We start from the raw sequence: 16,270 nt of genomic DNA on the forward strand, positions 1-16,270 counted from the left end.
ATGATATATTATAATATAATATAATATAATATAATATAATATAATATAATATAATATAATATAATATAATATATATTTTATAAATAAGTCACATGTTATCAGTTTCTGTCATTTTTACTGTTTTTCACTAGAACTTTACCTGAATATTAAAAATATAAAATAGAATAGAATAGAACCAAAAAGAAAAGACTAGAGTTTAATAGAACAGAACATAGTAAAGTAGTAGTACAGTATAATAGAATAGAATAGATGTAGAATAGAGTTTAATGGCATTTGCACGGGTATAACACAGTACAGGTACACATTTAACAAAAAATGCCATGAGTACCATAAAAATACTTTATATATTAAGTTAATGAAAAATAATTTTCTGTTGTTTTCACTAAAACAATCATGTTGAAATAAAGTGTCATCCAGTGAAAGTTCAAAATAATATTAATACATTGTATTTTTATGGCATGTTTGTTTTAAATATGGTCTGATTAAAAATCAATGTTTATTTTAATCAGCTGTGTGTTAATAGTTATGTAGTTTATTCATATTGTATCTTAACACTTCATTTTTTTTTACCTGTTGGACATTATTCGTTAGTGTGTATTAGACATTAAATAAACTGTAAGCCACTGTTTGACATTGATGAAATACACTTAGTTTGAACTGAATTTGATAATTGATAACCCAGTTTTATGAATAAAGTGGGGCAGCACAGTGGCACAGTGCTTAGTGATGTTGCCTCACAGCAAAAAGGTCGAGAGGTTCATAACATTTCAGTCTCTCCTGGTTCACTGACCTCTCACAGTCCAACAGTATGAATTAACTCAACATTTTTATATCTTTTATTTCTTTAGTTCCTTTGTTCTTATTTTTCCTGTTGTGAAACAGAAAACTTGAACAAATACAAAGAAATTATCACAATTATTTCTTATTATTCTCTGTCTGTATGTGAGTATGCACACACATTTACATTCTTCACAAACTCACATAACTCAAATATTTAAAACAAACTCTCCTTGCATTGTTGCTGTAACTGTGACCATCCAGCAGATTGTGGCTCATACACATCTGTATACTGATATATAGCGCCACCTGGTGGGCGGCTTCTCTCACAGCACTCTCCACATCTGTACAGGACGATTTCTCCTTTGATTCAGTTTCATTAGTTGTTAAAATGAGACACGAGCAGCAGCTGTTCTATAGACACTTTATTGCTGTGTTTACTGTTTTACAGTCAATGGAATGTCTAACTGTGTGTTTGGTGGGCCGGTCCAAACACTCACCCTCCCAATATCTGTTACCAAACCAGGATTTAAATAGCAAAAAACAAAAAAACAAAACAAAAAAAAACAACAACTATAATGCAGTAATACAATATACATGACGCTATAAAGTTTCTAGGTGAATCCATTCTCACTAACATATAGGCTATACTGGTCCATTTACAAAATGCTTCTTTATATATATTTATAGATATAAAACAAGAGTAATGCACATTCTTCAAAAGGTAAAGAAACGGTGGTGTGTTTTTTTTTCTTCTTCGTATATATGCAGATATATTTGTGAGTGAATTCTGTTTGGTGGTAACAAAACAACACCCGACAGTCATCGTTACAAAGTGTATCCACGGCATACAAAACACGTCTGACAGTATTGTTCAGGAGAGAAAAGAGAATCAACGCCCGCGAAGGACAGAAACAGTGAAACGTCTGCAATTTATCTCAATATACGCTGTAATGTACTCAGTGTGTGTTGATGTGTGATTTCAGCCACATTGTCCCCTTGTTAAAAATGTTAAAATCTGGTGCGCTGATCCAATTCGACATAATAACACAGTCCACACACAGCCTGTTTAAAAGGATAAGCTTGATAATATTCTGTGTTCCTCTTTAAACAAACAAACAAAAATAAGACAAACAATGAATCGATCCTACAAACGAGTCTACGTAACACATCTTACTCCTCCACTGTTGTCAGATATTAGAGACACATAACCACCATCACTGTCCAAACGTGTGTTCATCCACCGCTGAAAGTAGTTCCACACAAATGCATCATATACTCCTGTTTCGAGAGACGTTTGCTAAAAAATAAATGCCCATTTCCTTTTCTCTCTTGCTTTATGTCTTAAAATTTAAACTGGAAATGATCTGTTTAGTTCAGTTTTGCTTTTACTAAACTATTACTGAAAGACTCTGTCAAACATTTACATCTTCAGAAAGGATTAACGGCCTTCGGGCTGAGCGCCAGCGACACAAGAGGAACTAAAATACTCAGCAACTAATCGCTGGTTTGGATATTTTTTAGGGGATGTTGGTTACATTCACAAAAAACTGAAATATCACCATCCTTATCCTTAAACAATGCTATGATCTGAAGTTCACTACAGTGGTTATGTAGGCAGTTTGAATGTTATATTGCTTTATTACACATTTACTTCATTTCAAGAAGTGGAGCTAAAAATCGTGCATGTGAAAACACATGACAACATGTCCTTGGTTGATGTAAACTTCTCGTCTTGCTTTCTACGTGTGTTTAATAATCATGTTTTAATTAAAGGATAAGTTCACCCAAAAAGGAGAAATCTGTCATCACGTGGTTACCTGATGGAAACTTAACAGCAAATCAGTGTTGAGTTTCCAAATTGGCACAGCGTTGTGCTCGTGCAGGTGTGTGACTGGTTATAAAAGTGTGCTGACGAGCTGTGTGGAATCATTTTGGTTGTTTTCTTCAGTTCTTTAGCAGAACGCTGCAACGCTGTTTTGCTGTGAGGCTCCAGAAATGTTTGGAGGACGATGAAACCTCACATTTCTTGTTGTCATTTTTTGGGTGAACCTACCCGTTAACTCCATTTAACTCCACAGACTGTACTGTATATAGCAATGGCACAAATGAGCTACTGTACTCTTGTATTCTACTGAAACTACACCCTGCAGGTTAATTAGATAATATTTTACAAAACAGGTGCTGCAGAGTTGTGTGTTTGTTTGACACGTTTGTTTGTGGTAAACACACACACGGTGGTAAATCTCCTCCATCCGACTGAACAACAGCGACCTCTGTGTTAGATGTAACCACACACTCGCTGCGTCTCCTCCACAAACACAAAGAATCAGATTTACTGAGACTGTGTTTCGACTACAACCTCTACCAGAGCCTAAACGATGGCATTGTGCTAACGTCCTACCTGTCATACTGAATACAGGGTGGTGAAAATCTTAACAACTGAAACTCCCACGCTGTGTTTTTCAAAGAGTTTAGAAACATTCTTACACATTCTTCACTTTGAAAGAAGCCTAAAAGCCAAAACAAAAGAGAAGTCCCCGTTAAGTGACAACTGAACAAACCTACAACTGTTGAACACGGATGGCAGCGTCTCGTCCACTATTTGACAAGTATAACTACAGTTGTAAAGACCGGAGTGGTGAGTGACTGTGACTAGAGCGACGAGCCCACCAGCTTATATATACGAACTAAAGAAATCTCTTAATGTGCTCGACAGATCTCAGGCAGAAGAGGGAGAAGTACAGTTTGATTGTAGATTACATCTTGTACTTTGCAAAAAACAGTCCTGGTGATTTTGTCATCTTCTTTTGTTTTGTCTCGCTGGATCCATGTGCGCAGGGCGGCCGAGGTTTTTAGGCTTCGTACACCCTGAGGAGGACAGAAAAGTGAGAGTTAGGTTCAGAGTGATCACAGATTCTCTCCTCCACCAGGTGTTTTCCTCGACTCTCTGGATGAAAAGGATCTCGAATTCAATTTGTCGGCCTTGTGGATGTAAGTCGAAGAGCAGGTTTAATCACCCTGTAACCTACAGAGTCCCTGTGGAAAAGATCTTTTGTAGTCAGCAAACTGAAGCATGCTGAAACTCTGCCCACTCCACTGGGCTTTAGTCTGAGGCTGACCTGTGACCTCCCCTGTGGTGGAAGGAAGGTGTGAGGAGAAATCAACAAATCAATAAAGCTTCACAGAGAATCCACCGGACAGGATCTACAACTCGGTGATGACTGAGGTTGGTACAGAACAGAGCAGAGTGTGTTCATCGTGAGCGTGCTTGTCAGAGGTGTGGAGATCTGATTAAGATTGAATATGGAGATTAAAATGTCTTATATAATATAATATACTTATACAAAGGTATCACTACAACTGTAATAACTGTTCTGGGCCATGTGGGGGCAGCAAACACAACCTCTGTGTTGTTTCAGCTGGTGTACATGTTTTCAGATGTTATGTAGTGACATTAGTGTTGATTTATACTTGTTTGTCTCGTCATTTGATTAAAATAAATAAAATAAAGATGACTCGACTCAGGAATTCCTACTGAGCACAAACATATCCAGAAGACTTCCACTGTAGAGCCAGAATCAAAGTTTTTTTGGGGTAATATTCGAGATCTGAAAGACCAAAATATGGCATCTAATAAAGCTGATGAGGAGCTCTCCTGGTAAAGTGTACGTCTTCTGCAGGCTTCTGAGGTTGATAGAGTAGAAAAGATGTAAAAAATAAGATGTAAAAATAAGATGTAAAAAAAAAAAAAAAAAAAAAAAAAAAAAAATATATATATATATTGTGTTGGTTATGTCTACTCTTATTACATGTTACTACATATCTATAGTTGTGTCTTTGTATATTTACATACTTTGAATGAAATGTAGTCATATTTATAGGTATTTGGTGCCCATTACATCTAGCTAACGTTAACTAGCAACAGTTAGCTATTAAGCTTAACATCAACAGTATTCTAGAGCAGACAATATCATATTCAGAGTTTTGATGTCTGATGTTTATTGACAGTAGCATTGTAGTTGTTAAATTAACATTTTAAATTATTATATTATTATATTTGCGAGCACAGCTAGCTCCTCTAGTAGTGATGTAACAGTAAGTTATCATTGTAATGCTTAAGTTAGACTATGTACAGCTAAAATTTGAGGCTTATCAAGCATGGTTTGTAATAATTGAGTGATATTAAGTATGATTTTAAACACTGTCCTTGCCCTTGTATCCTTTTCATTCTCAGGCATTGTACAACACAACCCATCCCAGGATCCTTCTCTCCTAAGATGCTGCACTCACCAACTGGTCCCTGCCAGACTAGCAGTCGCAGCCTGGTCTTTGGTCTGGGCCCCAGCATCACCAGTGAGGATGGCATCATCACAGGCGCCAAGCTGCCAACTGGTCGTCAGATCTTACGCTGCATGCTTGCCAAGAAACCTGGTGCAAATGGAGCGTTGTTGCAGTTTGAGGCAGCTAAGGTCGTCCTGGAGCAGGTGCGGCCATTTTACAAGAAGGCCAACATCCCAATGGTCAGCGACAAGCGTGCGTGCCACAAGATGGTAGACTTAGTCAATGCCAACAATAAGCTGCGGAAAATCTCCCAGGCCAAGCGCTCCAGTGAGGCTGCAGCGAAACAATTGGAGAAAATGACATGCAGACTTGATGCCACATTTCCGCTGTGGCCTCCAAATGTTGAAAAGCTGATTGATAACCCGGAAGACTTAGTTTTCTTGGCCAGTATGAAGACCGACAGAGTGGCCACATTTGGTGTATTGGACAAAAAGCGGCAGCTCAAGGTTAAGCGACGAGAGGAGCGTGAAGCTGCCGCAGCAGCCAGGCGGTCCCAGTGTGAAAAGGAGCTGGAGGAGATGACGGCAATGTCCAGCTTGGTGTCGGAAAGTGATGAGGAGCCAGAGGAGGATACTAACACAGTCTCTCCACCATCTGAGGGCAAACCATCCCTCAAGCGTAAGAAGACTGGAACAAATGTCTTCTTTCCACATGACATCCTTAGCCGACCAAGTGTCGTGTCACTGGCTACAAGGTTTAAGATGTCACCAATGCAAACGCAAGCTAATCCCTGAATAGGAGGGTTACTCTTGGGGGGCAGGTGGGGAGACATATCTGGGGGGAGACACACTGGCTAGGTTCAAAGTTCAGGTTCCATTTCCTCTTTCTCTCTCTGGTGATGTTGCACAGTGGAGCGGACTCTGGCACTGACTGAGCAACTAAGTTTGAAGTTTAGTTAATGTCAGCTTTTATCATTAAGCCCTGTGAGTTGCCAGTGAGTTAGCCACTAGAGAGGGTGTTCTTTCAAGTGTGTCAATATTGCCCTTTGTGTTTAACAATAAAGTCAATTAAACTTTATATGTGTGTCCGACATCCATCACTGCTGCACAAAACTCAGGGTAAGACCACATGAACATGTCCCATTGACCTCCATTCATTTTGTCTATTGGACAAATAAATGGAGAATCTTGAAAGTTGAACTCTGAAAAAATGCCCAAGTTGCCGAAGGGCAAACAAACTAATTTTACTTTGATAACCCTATAGAACATGTTACTGTATAAAAGTTCACTGTACTCAACATTTCTGGGTCAAACTTTTGGCAATTAGACTAAAAATTGCATATTTTTCGAAATTTCACAAAACTTCATGTGTTAGGTGGCACCCCTAAATCTCAATGGATTTCCTCAAAACTTTGGAAAAGTCATTTTTATGTTAATTGGAACAAAATGCAACATCAGCCAAATTGATATTTTGAAATTAAAATTTCCCATTCAAATTTGATATATAATATATATATATATATACGATGTACTGAATATACTGGAGCATACTGGCTAATTAAGACCCAATAATACAACTACAAGGTGTAAGATAAAAAATCCACTATCTGATTTCTTTGTTTTACCTGTGTTTGTCCTTCCAGATGCGGAACCACTTGACCAGATTCTTGGTGCTCTGAAGTTTGGGATGAAGACAGTACTCCTGCCCTTTGAACCGAGCCACATTCTCCATCGTCACGCTGAGAGCGTAAGGAAACATGAAGAGACAAAGAAAAACAGGGAAATTAGAAAGTTAAAGAATCTGATATTATTCTTAAAGTATAACAAATAACGTTTTACATGACTGATTTTCATTTTGGAGGCCAGAATGTGATTTTCACAGACAATAACCACTGGAATCTGCATGCTACTGTAATATAGAGATAAAGGAATAAATATTTGACTTTTAGACCCCCGGTCAAATAGAATAGTTTTACTAGGCTGCACAGTTTGTTTGGTGGAATAGAAAACTGTGTTATCTTGAATAGTTTGAGAGACGGTTCAACTGCAGGAGCTGACGTGCAGAATTTCAATGGAGCTGAATGTATGTAAAAATACTTATTCTGAGTTATTTTAAACCATCTGAAACCATCTGAAAGGCAGACCTCGCACATCTGACATGTTTTTCCCCTTAAATTTTGGCTGCTTTTCTTCACTGCCCTCAAAACATGCCTGCAGTGAAATGCCCTCTCCATTCAACAGATCCGCCTGCACTGGGCGGCCGGGCACTTGGCAATGGAGTAATATTATGGAGCTGCCACTGAAAAATGTGACATCTGAGCTCATTGAATCAAGTGGTCGGCCTGTAACCCTCTGCTTAAGGCAACGGTAGAGACAGTCTGCCTGCATGTGGCATATTCAGGCCAAACAAGAGAATTGTGGGAAAAACACCCAGCGTGCCATGGGGCCTCTCCATCCAGTGACACAGTCAAAGAACCGGCCCGACCATGAATGTTCAATGAGTTGACTACGAGAGAAAAGGCTCGGCTCTCAATAAAAATGCTGCATTCAGTAGTTATACGGATTAGATTAAAGAGTTCTGCATCTGTTTTCCTGCCCATTCAGTCGTCACTTTGTTCGGCTCTTGAGGTTTCGCTGGGCAGCTCAACGCGCTTTGTTCAGGAGGAACTGAGCGTTTGATAGAGAGAACATGAAGGTGCTTTTGTTTGCGTGCACACCAGAGGACTCATATCTGCAAGGCTGTAATAAACGCACCTTAATGTTTATCCCCAGCTGCTCAGCAGAGGTGAAATATAACCTAATTACTGTGTTAATTTGAGCTTTAGTTCCCCCTCATTATAATTCACCTGGGCAGCTGAGGTGCAGCCGCCGGCTCGAACATCTAATATGGTTTGTGAAATGTTCCATGAGCACAGGGAGAGGACGGAGAGGAGGGGAGAAAACAAGAGAGAGGGAGAGATGCTCAGTTTTACCTGTAGTTGCATTTCCTGCTGCTTTATAATTCTATTCAGTGGTGTAAGAGGAACCCAAGAGTAACACGTGAGTAACAGTAAAGATGTAGAGTCCTAAAATCACTTAAATAGTCCTTAAAGTCTCAACCTCTTCAACATTTACATAAGGCTCATCGACATAACTTGATGATCTTAGGAAAAAAAAAATGAAGAAATGTGGAAAAAAACATTTAAATTCTAGTCACAACTCCAGTTACTTAATTCCAGTTGTCTTACAGTTTTCAAAAAAATAAACCAACCAAACTGAATTATGGGGATAAAATGTTCAGGACATTAAGATGTTTTCATTTAGATTTCATGTTGCAGCCATGAACATGATGGCCGTCCTCAGTTTGAACAGGAAGTTACTAAAACTATGTGATCATACAACGCTGGATATTTATCTTTTAATCTTAAATCTGCTTAGAGGGAAAGTAAAAGGGACATTCAGGGTTCAGGAGGTTCAAGTATCTGATATTAAATGTGTCAAATGTAGTTTTCTGGAAATAAATGTATATATAAACTGTTAACTGTTGGTCGATCTGCTACCAGCCCAACAAAGGATCAAATCAGATATTCTAAATTTGGTTTTATCAGACTGCAGATAAGACTAGAAGTGCATACCTCGGCCAAAGACAGTCAAATTTAATCAAGCCTAATCCAGATGATTCAGATGAGCCTGATTTTCTTCATCAAGGTCCATTAACGTGAGAAATCAACAAAAATGTTCTCACAATGTTAAAGAAGGTTAGAAAAAGCTTCCTGGATCCCTTCATGCATATCTGCTCCAAAAGTTACTGGAGTCTGTTCTGGGCTGAGACGTCTGCTCTGTAGTTTTTGTTTAATCCTGTTTACAAACCAACTAACAAGTGGAAACAGGTGACATGACCTCCTTAGTGCACGTGATAAATAAACTGGCTCTGATGCAGAATGCAATCTGCAAAGTAAGTAGTTACTAAAGTAATCAACAAAATGTAGTGAGTTTGACAATATCTGCTTTTAAATTGAGCTGGAGTGGAAGGATGAAGTATAACGTAGCAGCAAATGGAAATACTAATAAGGTAAATACCTCAAAATTGTACTTAAGTACATTAATTGAGTAAATGTACTGAGCTACATGGCATCACTGTTACTACTAAGGGTCAGAAATGATACTAAAAGAGAAGAGAAGAAGGTGAAAGTGTAAAAAGACTGACTGAAAAAGAGAAAGACGAAGGAAACGGAGAGAGAGAAAAAACAGTGAGAGAAAACAGAGACGTGTGGGGCTCCCAGCCTGAGTCGAGGTGAGGAGTGGTCGCTCTGAATGCCAAACTGAGCGCCGCGAGCCAAACAGCCACAACAACTGCCAGAGGGGACTCACTCTGTCTCTCACTCTGTCTCTCTGTCTCTCTCTCTGTCTCTCTGTCTCTCACTCTGTCTCTCTCACTCTCTGTCTCTCTGTCTCTCACTCTGTCTCTCTGTCTCTCACTCTGTCTCTCACTCTGTCTCTCACTCTGTCTCTCTCTGTCTCTCTCTCTGTCTCTCTGTCTCTCTCTCTCTCTCTGTCTCTCTCTCTCTGTCTCTCACTCTGTCTCTCTGTCTCTCTCTCTCTCTCTCTCTGTCTCTCTCTCTGTCTCTCTGTCTCTCTCTCTGTCTCTCTCTCTCTCTCTGTCTCTCTCTCTGTCTCTCTCTCTCTCTCATTTCTTCCTACTCTCTTTCTTTCGGAGGCTTTCCGGAGCCCGCTGAGGCTCATTTTTCACTGGGCACCAGCGGCTGGTGGCCCCCATCTCATGCTAATAGTGTGGCAATAAATAATGGCTGCTGTGGCAGCTAACACACACACACACACACACACACACACACACTTTGAGACTTTGACTGCACTGTTGTTTCATAATGTTTTGGGTGAATTTATCCTTTAATCCTAGAATTGAATGACTTCAGGTCGACTTCCATTTTTGTTCCTTATAGCAGCCACAGTCTGACCCGTGGTGTAAAGTAACACAGTACATTTACTCGAGTATTGTACTTAAGTTTAATTTTGAGGTCTTTCAATTTCTGCTACTTTGTTCTTCTTCTAGCTTCTAGTAACTCTGCAGTAACGATCCGTTTATTTTATCAGCAATCAGGTGAAATAAAACCCCACACTGATTCTGATGATCAGAAAAATAGTCAGATCTGATAGTCAGTCGACCCAGAGTTCACAGTATATACAGTACATACCGGTAAATATGTGTAGAAATGTACTATAACTTGCATTTTGATACTTTGGTATTTCATCATGATATCTTTACTTCTTGTTAAGTATGATTTTACATTTAATAAACTGCTTAATTTGTTCCTGGGGGTAAAAATTCACACTTTACACAATAAATCATTCTGCGTGATGAGTGCTTTTACTTGTGGTGCTTTAAGTAAATGTGCTTTTGTTCTATTTCTTCAGTAAAACATTGACAAAGTACTTCTACACTGTTGTACTGCTACTGTTACAAACGATCTGAGAGCTTCTTCCAGCTCTGACAGTGACTGTGTGAAACAGATCGATGCCGCCTGTCTCCTCCTCGCTGAGCTCAGCTCTCCGTGTGATCTCGTGATTCACCAGCAGGCGGCAGCAGAGTTTGAGTCTTGGACACTAAACGGACCCCCGGGATGCTGACATAACGTCCCCATCTGTTGTGCCTTCATGGAGCGCTGACTTGGATTTCACACGGGAATCACAGCTCACATTTCCAGCTATGCAGGAGATTTTCACAGTTTCATAGTTCATAGTGTATATATATTAATTAAAAGCTGTGTTTGAAAGGTTTAGTTATCATCAGGGAGGTTTGGGCTCCAAACCACGACGACTCTGATTGAACATAAGAGCTGTCTGTGTCTCTGAGCTGTGATTTAATGGGTCAAAGGTCGAATATCTAACTAAAACTGTACGTGAAACTGCAGTTTGGGGTATAATATCAAACAGAAGTCAACTTTTGGGATGATCTATGATGAAATATACGATTTTTTTGTATGAAATAATGTAATATAGATGCATATATGTGATGCAAACAAGGTTTACTATGTGCAACAGGATCTAAACTTCAGCAATGAGGTTTTCATTTATCATCAAATGTCTGAAAATAAAGTTCTGGAAAGTTTCTGGAAGTTGGAGTTTCTCTCTCTCCATCTTTCCTACGAATAAATCCCTCCTGCTCCTGACGGCGGGCTGATGTTACATCATCAGTTTATTATCACGCTGTAAATCCTCCCGAGTGCTTTAAGCACAGACGACAGGATGTTTTGATAACGGCTGAACAGCTGCCAAATATATTTCGGAGGACCGTCACAGCGCAGTCACAGTCGTATATATGCGAGTGTGTCAGGCAAGCAAGCAGAGGGAGAAAAGGAGGGAAGAGGAAGCGGAGGACAAAATATAGAATATAGTATATGAAAAGAGAATAAAGAGATAAAAAGTCTCACTCACAATATCATCTTCTCTTGGCAGTACGGGTGTTTGGGTTTGATCTCCAGCTTCTGAACATCCTTGTATCTGATCTTTGGTCCTTTTCTGGTGCACCTGCACTTGTAGGCTGTGAAACAAATCCAACACAAACACGTCAGACGGACTTTAACCATCAGACAGAAACAAAATGAAGCTGGAATGCTGCATTTCTTTCAAAAAAAAAAAAGAAAAAGCAAACCGATCATGTGGAAACTGAATGATGTGACATCTTTTTAACAAAGTCAGTCTCAGAATTACATCCAGCTGTGAAACTGATGTGATAGAAAAGTTAATTCTTTGGTGTTTGACAGTAAATTGGCTCCCAGTCAATCTGCAGTTTATCTTTACAGCGCACACTGTGATGAGGGGAGATTACCAGCGACGGTATTTAAGTCCTGTCACTCACTGCTGGAACGTCACAGCTTCACGTCCTGCCTTTTCTTACTTCTAGTACTAATACAACGAGGTGAAACAGACATTTACATAAAGATTTGGTCACAAACTGAAGATCAATGAAAACTTGCGTCTAAATGACTTTTCACAGATCTCAGGTTTGTAGTTTTCTCCAGTAAGTTTTATCATTAAAGGAGCTCTGTCCTCAGTTCATGTTAGTGGTCTCCATTTCTAAACTAACGTTAGCTGCTGTCGCTCTCTGTTAGTGGAGCGCGGCGCTGACATGAGTCAGATTTTTTGGATTGTGGCTAAAAAATCCACGAATTAAACAACTTAAACAAATCGTCCGCAGGCTCATAGAGGTCACATTAGACTACGCTCACGTACAGCAGATTAAGAAGTGCTTATAATTCAAACTGCTACACATTCTTTTTTGCATATTTTATATCTGTTTTATCTGCTTAAGCTTTTACGACTTTCTGCACACAGATAAGGCAAAACAAGCTGCCAGAGATTATGTAAAAGTGCATATTTCTTTATTAAAAAAACATCCGCCCTGCCAAAATTCATGCACTGAGATCCTCCTCAGACCTGCAGAAAACACTGCAGAGGGAACCTGTGGCTTCAACAACAACACGCTGCTTTTCATGCCACTCCAGGTCCAGTTTTCTAAACGCTGCGACTGAATAAAAGGCCGAGGAAATGAGTTTCAGCTGGGTTGTATATTTGAGATGGGGGGTGATGACCTGGATGGTCCAAGGTTTCCCTCATCCATCACCCGCTATCTGTCGCCACCGCCGGCCACTAAATCTGTCACAACACTCTGCCCACACACACACACACACACACACACACACACACACACACACACAGCAAGGGCCAATAAAAGTGTGGCCCCTCTGAGGTTAATACATCTGTATAGTGTGTAATAGAGGTCTGGATGACGTGAAGAGATGGAGCCTTCTTACTGAAGACATGTATCTAATTACTCTGCTATTTAACTTTTAACGCTGGATGTAACTTCATGGTGTCCAAGTTGTTTCCCCCCCTTTTTTTGCAGCTTTGCGAGAACATTCAAGAAAAACCTGCTTACCAAAGAGTTGACAGAGAAAAAAAACAGACATTTGCAGTTCATTTTAAATTTATCTACGATTTGCATTTTGCTTTTACTGACTGAATCTGCCCTCCCCCAAGAAACAAATCCCATTTTGTCCATTTATTTTTCTCTCCCTCAACAAGTCCCTGTGAATATTGGCTTTAAAGTCACTCAGCTACGTATGTTGATCTTCACTTTGAGTCCCAGAGTTCAGCTGAGGGTGTAAAAAGCTTGCAGGAGCCAACCTCAGGCTCCTGATGCCATCAGATTTCTGCACCACTGCTGAGTGAATCTTTACAGTTTGGATTAGAGTGAACAAAGTGGTGATTTGTGATCAGACTATAGAGTGAAATGCACAAAACAAGGTGTCAACATCAAGACACCACTGAGAAACTGACAGTAAGTTGCTGTTAACTCAGCCAGTGATGGAGATTTGTTTTCAACTTAACTCATGATTCAAATGTACTTCATCCTGCACACATGCAGGGAAATAAACACGACTTATAAGAGATAAAAAGCTGTAAAGTTTTACCTTCTGCACTCAGGAAGTATAAGGCCACCACTAACAGAAGCAGCACCGCTGTGCACCGATGCATGTCTTCACAAGTTTATCAAAAAAAAAAGAAAAAAAAAAGAAATGCTTTCCTTAAAAATCCGAGCTCTCCAAACGAGAAAATACGCACAAAACAAACAACAAAGACGCTGTCGAGGTGCAAATAATGAGTAATATCCACTTGTTTGTCGGATGGATGTCAGAGCTGACGAGCTGCTGAGGCGGTTCTGCTTCTTGGAGTCTCTCTGGAGCGCTGATTGTGCAACTCCGGCCGTGCGTCCTGGGCGCCTGGATGAAGCTCCAATCAGTCGTTTAGGTCTCTCTCCCTCTCCCTCTCTCAGGCAGCAGCTCTTTTAAAAGCAGCCCGCTGTCCTCTCCTCATTAACATGCACGGCCAGACAGCGAATCAAACACTTGTGGCCTGCGAGGGAGCAATGGAGAGCATGGAGAGGGGAGAGGGACGGGAGGGGAAACATAAAAAATACGCATATTGTCCACCATAAAGAGGGAGGAGTGACGTGTGATTTGATAAGACGGGTGATGGTTTGGTTTCTGCTGGGCTGACGCTGTGGCTGCTCAGCTTCTGCTCTGATTAAAACTGACAAACAAGAAGAAGAAGGAGGAGGAGGAGAAGACGGACGCCATAACGAGAGGAATGGCGACAGTTGCGCACAGTTGATCGTTAGGAGAGCGAGTCCTGAGACGTGTTCGTGAGACGTCATGTTGTGGTTTGTGTTCATGAAGCAGTTTGAAATAAAAGGAATGATTCAAAAGAAACTTAAATAAATATAATTAGTCCCACATCTTGTCCCCTGTGGATAAGAATGAAGTTTGACCTGAAACATAGTTCCGGTAAAACGCGTTGACACCGGATTTATATCAGTGCGCACGTCTCCATGGCAACAGCACTTGCTCACAGTTAAGCTAGCTGCCGTTGGTGAAACGAAGCTAACTGACTCAAAACAAACTAAAAAAGTACCGTTAAACATCCGCTGATGAGTGAAAACGATTCAATAATTCACTTAACTGTCTTCTGATGAGTAAATATAATAAAATATAACCGAGTAGAGCGGTGAACTATGACGTGTTTGTATAGGCTAACCTGGAGGTTAGCATCGGCCCGATATCTCGACAAAAAGCCTGTTGTGAGAGTTTTTTATTTGGATTTTGCAATATCACCAAAAATAAACTAGATAATACACACTTACAGGTTTTGCTCACATCTGAATACCACTTTTGTGATTTTAGAAGCGAGAATTAAGTTGCTAAAAGTAAAATGCTAATGTGAGGCCGTACGCACTTCACAATTTCTGAAAAACTGATAAAAAATGGATCATTCTGCAGGTTGTAAAGTTAAAATTAGAATAGTTTGTACCTTCACTATGTTAATAAAGCCCACTGAGGCAAATAAACCTGATTTGATTTGATTAAACAACCATGGTTTTTAAGACACGTGAGTATTTTAAAATTAAATTGTGGGACATTTAATGATGCATTTTAAATTCTTAGAACAAAACGGGTAAGATTCTTATGTGTGTAATAACCACAGACCTTCATTCAGGCATTTAACTGAAAAACAATTAAAAAACCCAATGGACTTTGAGATGAGGGAACATGCAAAAACATTTTTTTTTAAAGTAATTCATTTGCACACAAATTAGATTAGATGAAATCAGATGATGTAAAATAACAAATGTCAAATATAAACAGATAAATAAACAGAATTACATTAAATACGACGAGCGACGAGCTCAGAACTCTTTTAGGATTTGATATTTGTACACCATGATATCTGAGGGAGCTTCAGAACACTTCACCACTTTTGTTTTGTATTTTATGATAATTAAATAAGTTAATTACAACTCAGGGGCATTTTTCCCTGTGAATGTCCGTTCTCTTCTATTGATATGAATAAATGTGGCCATTGTATCCGGGGAGGCCATCAGGATGAACCACTGGCCTGTAAGAGATAGCCCTGAGAAGAAGGTCTGACCCCACCCACCTGGGACGCTCTGACCGCAGGATTAAACAGAATTCATCACCGTCCAGCATCATGAGGGGTTTGTGTGTGTGTGTGTGTGTGTGTGTGTGTGTGTGTGTGTGTGTGTTCCTGCCCTGAACACTGATGCAATCAGCTTCTGTCATCACTCAAACCAGCGGCCATGAAATGTCTGTCTGCACCGTGGACCCGTGCGTGTGTATACAGCATGTTCATGGCATCATATCCATATTTCTAAGAGTGCATCCACAGTGCATCTGGTCAAATTATGTTCTAAACTCGATATTTAACCCCGAGAAGCCACAACATGCTGTATTCTGAAGTCTGGGTCACAAACAGAATGAAATCTTCACCTCCTGTGGGCTTCTGGTTATTCAGTAAACGACAGTAAAACATGATGCCAGCTACCATTTCCAGTAAACTGTGACAGATTGAGATGTTCGTGACCCTGCAGGACACTGAAGCTGTGCGAATCCATCTCAGGTCTTTTTGATCTCACGATAAAAGACATGGGTGAGCTGTCTGTTCCAGCCTTCAGCCGGAGTGACTGATCATCAGTCGGACGTCTGTTGTCTTCACCCATCAGATCACTTCAGCTTTACTGAATACCAAAGCAAAGGAAAGACACTCAGGGCAGTGATGGGAGAAAAATACGGAGGATTTCAAAAGGAATCTGTCTGGAAATGATGAAGATGACATCATCCGTCATTCTTCATCAG

At 40.0% G+C, this 16,270-nt stretch overlaps 1 protein-coding gene across 1 annotated transcript; it reads right to left on the reverse strand.

Moving 5' to 3' along the window:
• Positions 1-1,184: 1,184 nt before the first annotated feature.
• cxcl14 (chemokine (C-X-C motif) ligand 14) lies at positions 1,185-13,973 on the reverse strand. Its single transcript, XM_037076457.1, has 4 exons — positions 13,532-13,973; positions 11,493-11,598; positions 6,686-6,799; positions 1,185-3,648 (listed from the first exon to the last, which is right to left on the reverse strand). The coding sequence occupies exons 1-4, from the start codon at positions 13,593-13,595 to the stop codon at positions 3,633-3,635; spliced, it is 300 nt and encodes a 99-aa protein (XP_036932352.1). The 5' UTR covers positions 13,596-13,973; the 3' UTR covers positions 1,185-3,632.
• Between the last annotated feature and the right edge of the window lie 2,297 nt (positions 13,974-16,270).

Source organism: Acanthopagrus latus, chromosome 18 (assembly GCF_904848185.1).
Source record: "Acanthopagrus latus isolate v.2019 chromosome 18, fAcaLat1.1, whole genome shotgun sequence".
In the NCBI taxonomy this organism is placed as follows: Eukaryota; Metazoa; Chordata; class Actinopteri; order Spariformes; family Sparidae; genus Acanthopagrus; species Acanthopagrus latus.

Excerpts from the sequence above, each read along its gene's own strand:
- cxcl14 (XM_037076457.1), bottom strand. The coding sequence starts at position 13,595 with ATGCATCGGTGCACAGCGGTGCTGCTTCTGTTAGTGGTGGCCTTATAC. Across the intron at positions 11,599-13,531 it reads ATACTTCCTGAGTGCAGAAG|CCTACAAGTGCAGGTGCACC; the intron begins GTAAAACTTTAC and ends TTTGTTTCACAG. Across the intron at positions 6,800-11,492 it reads TGCCAAGAGAAGATGATATT|CGTGACGATGGAGAATGTGG; the intron begins GTGAGTGAGACT and ends TTACGCTCTCAG.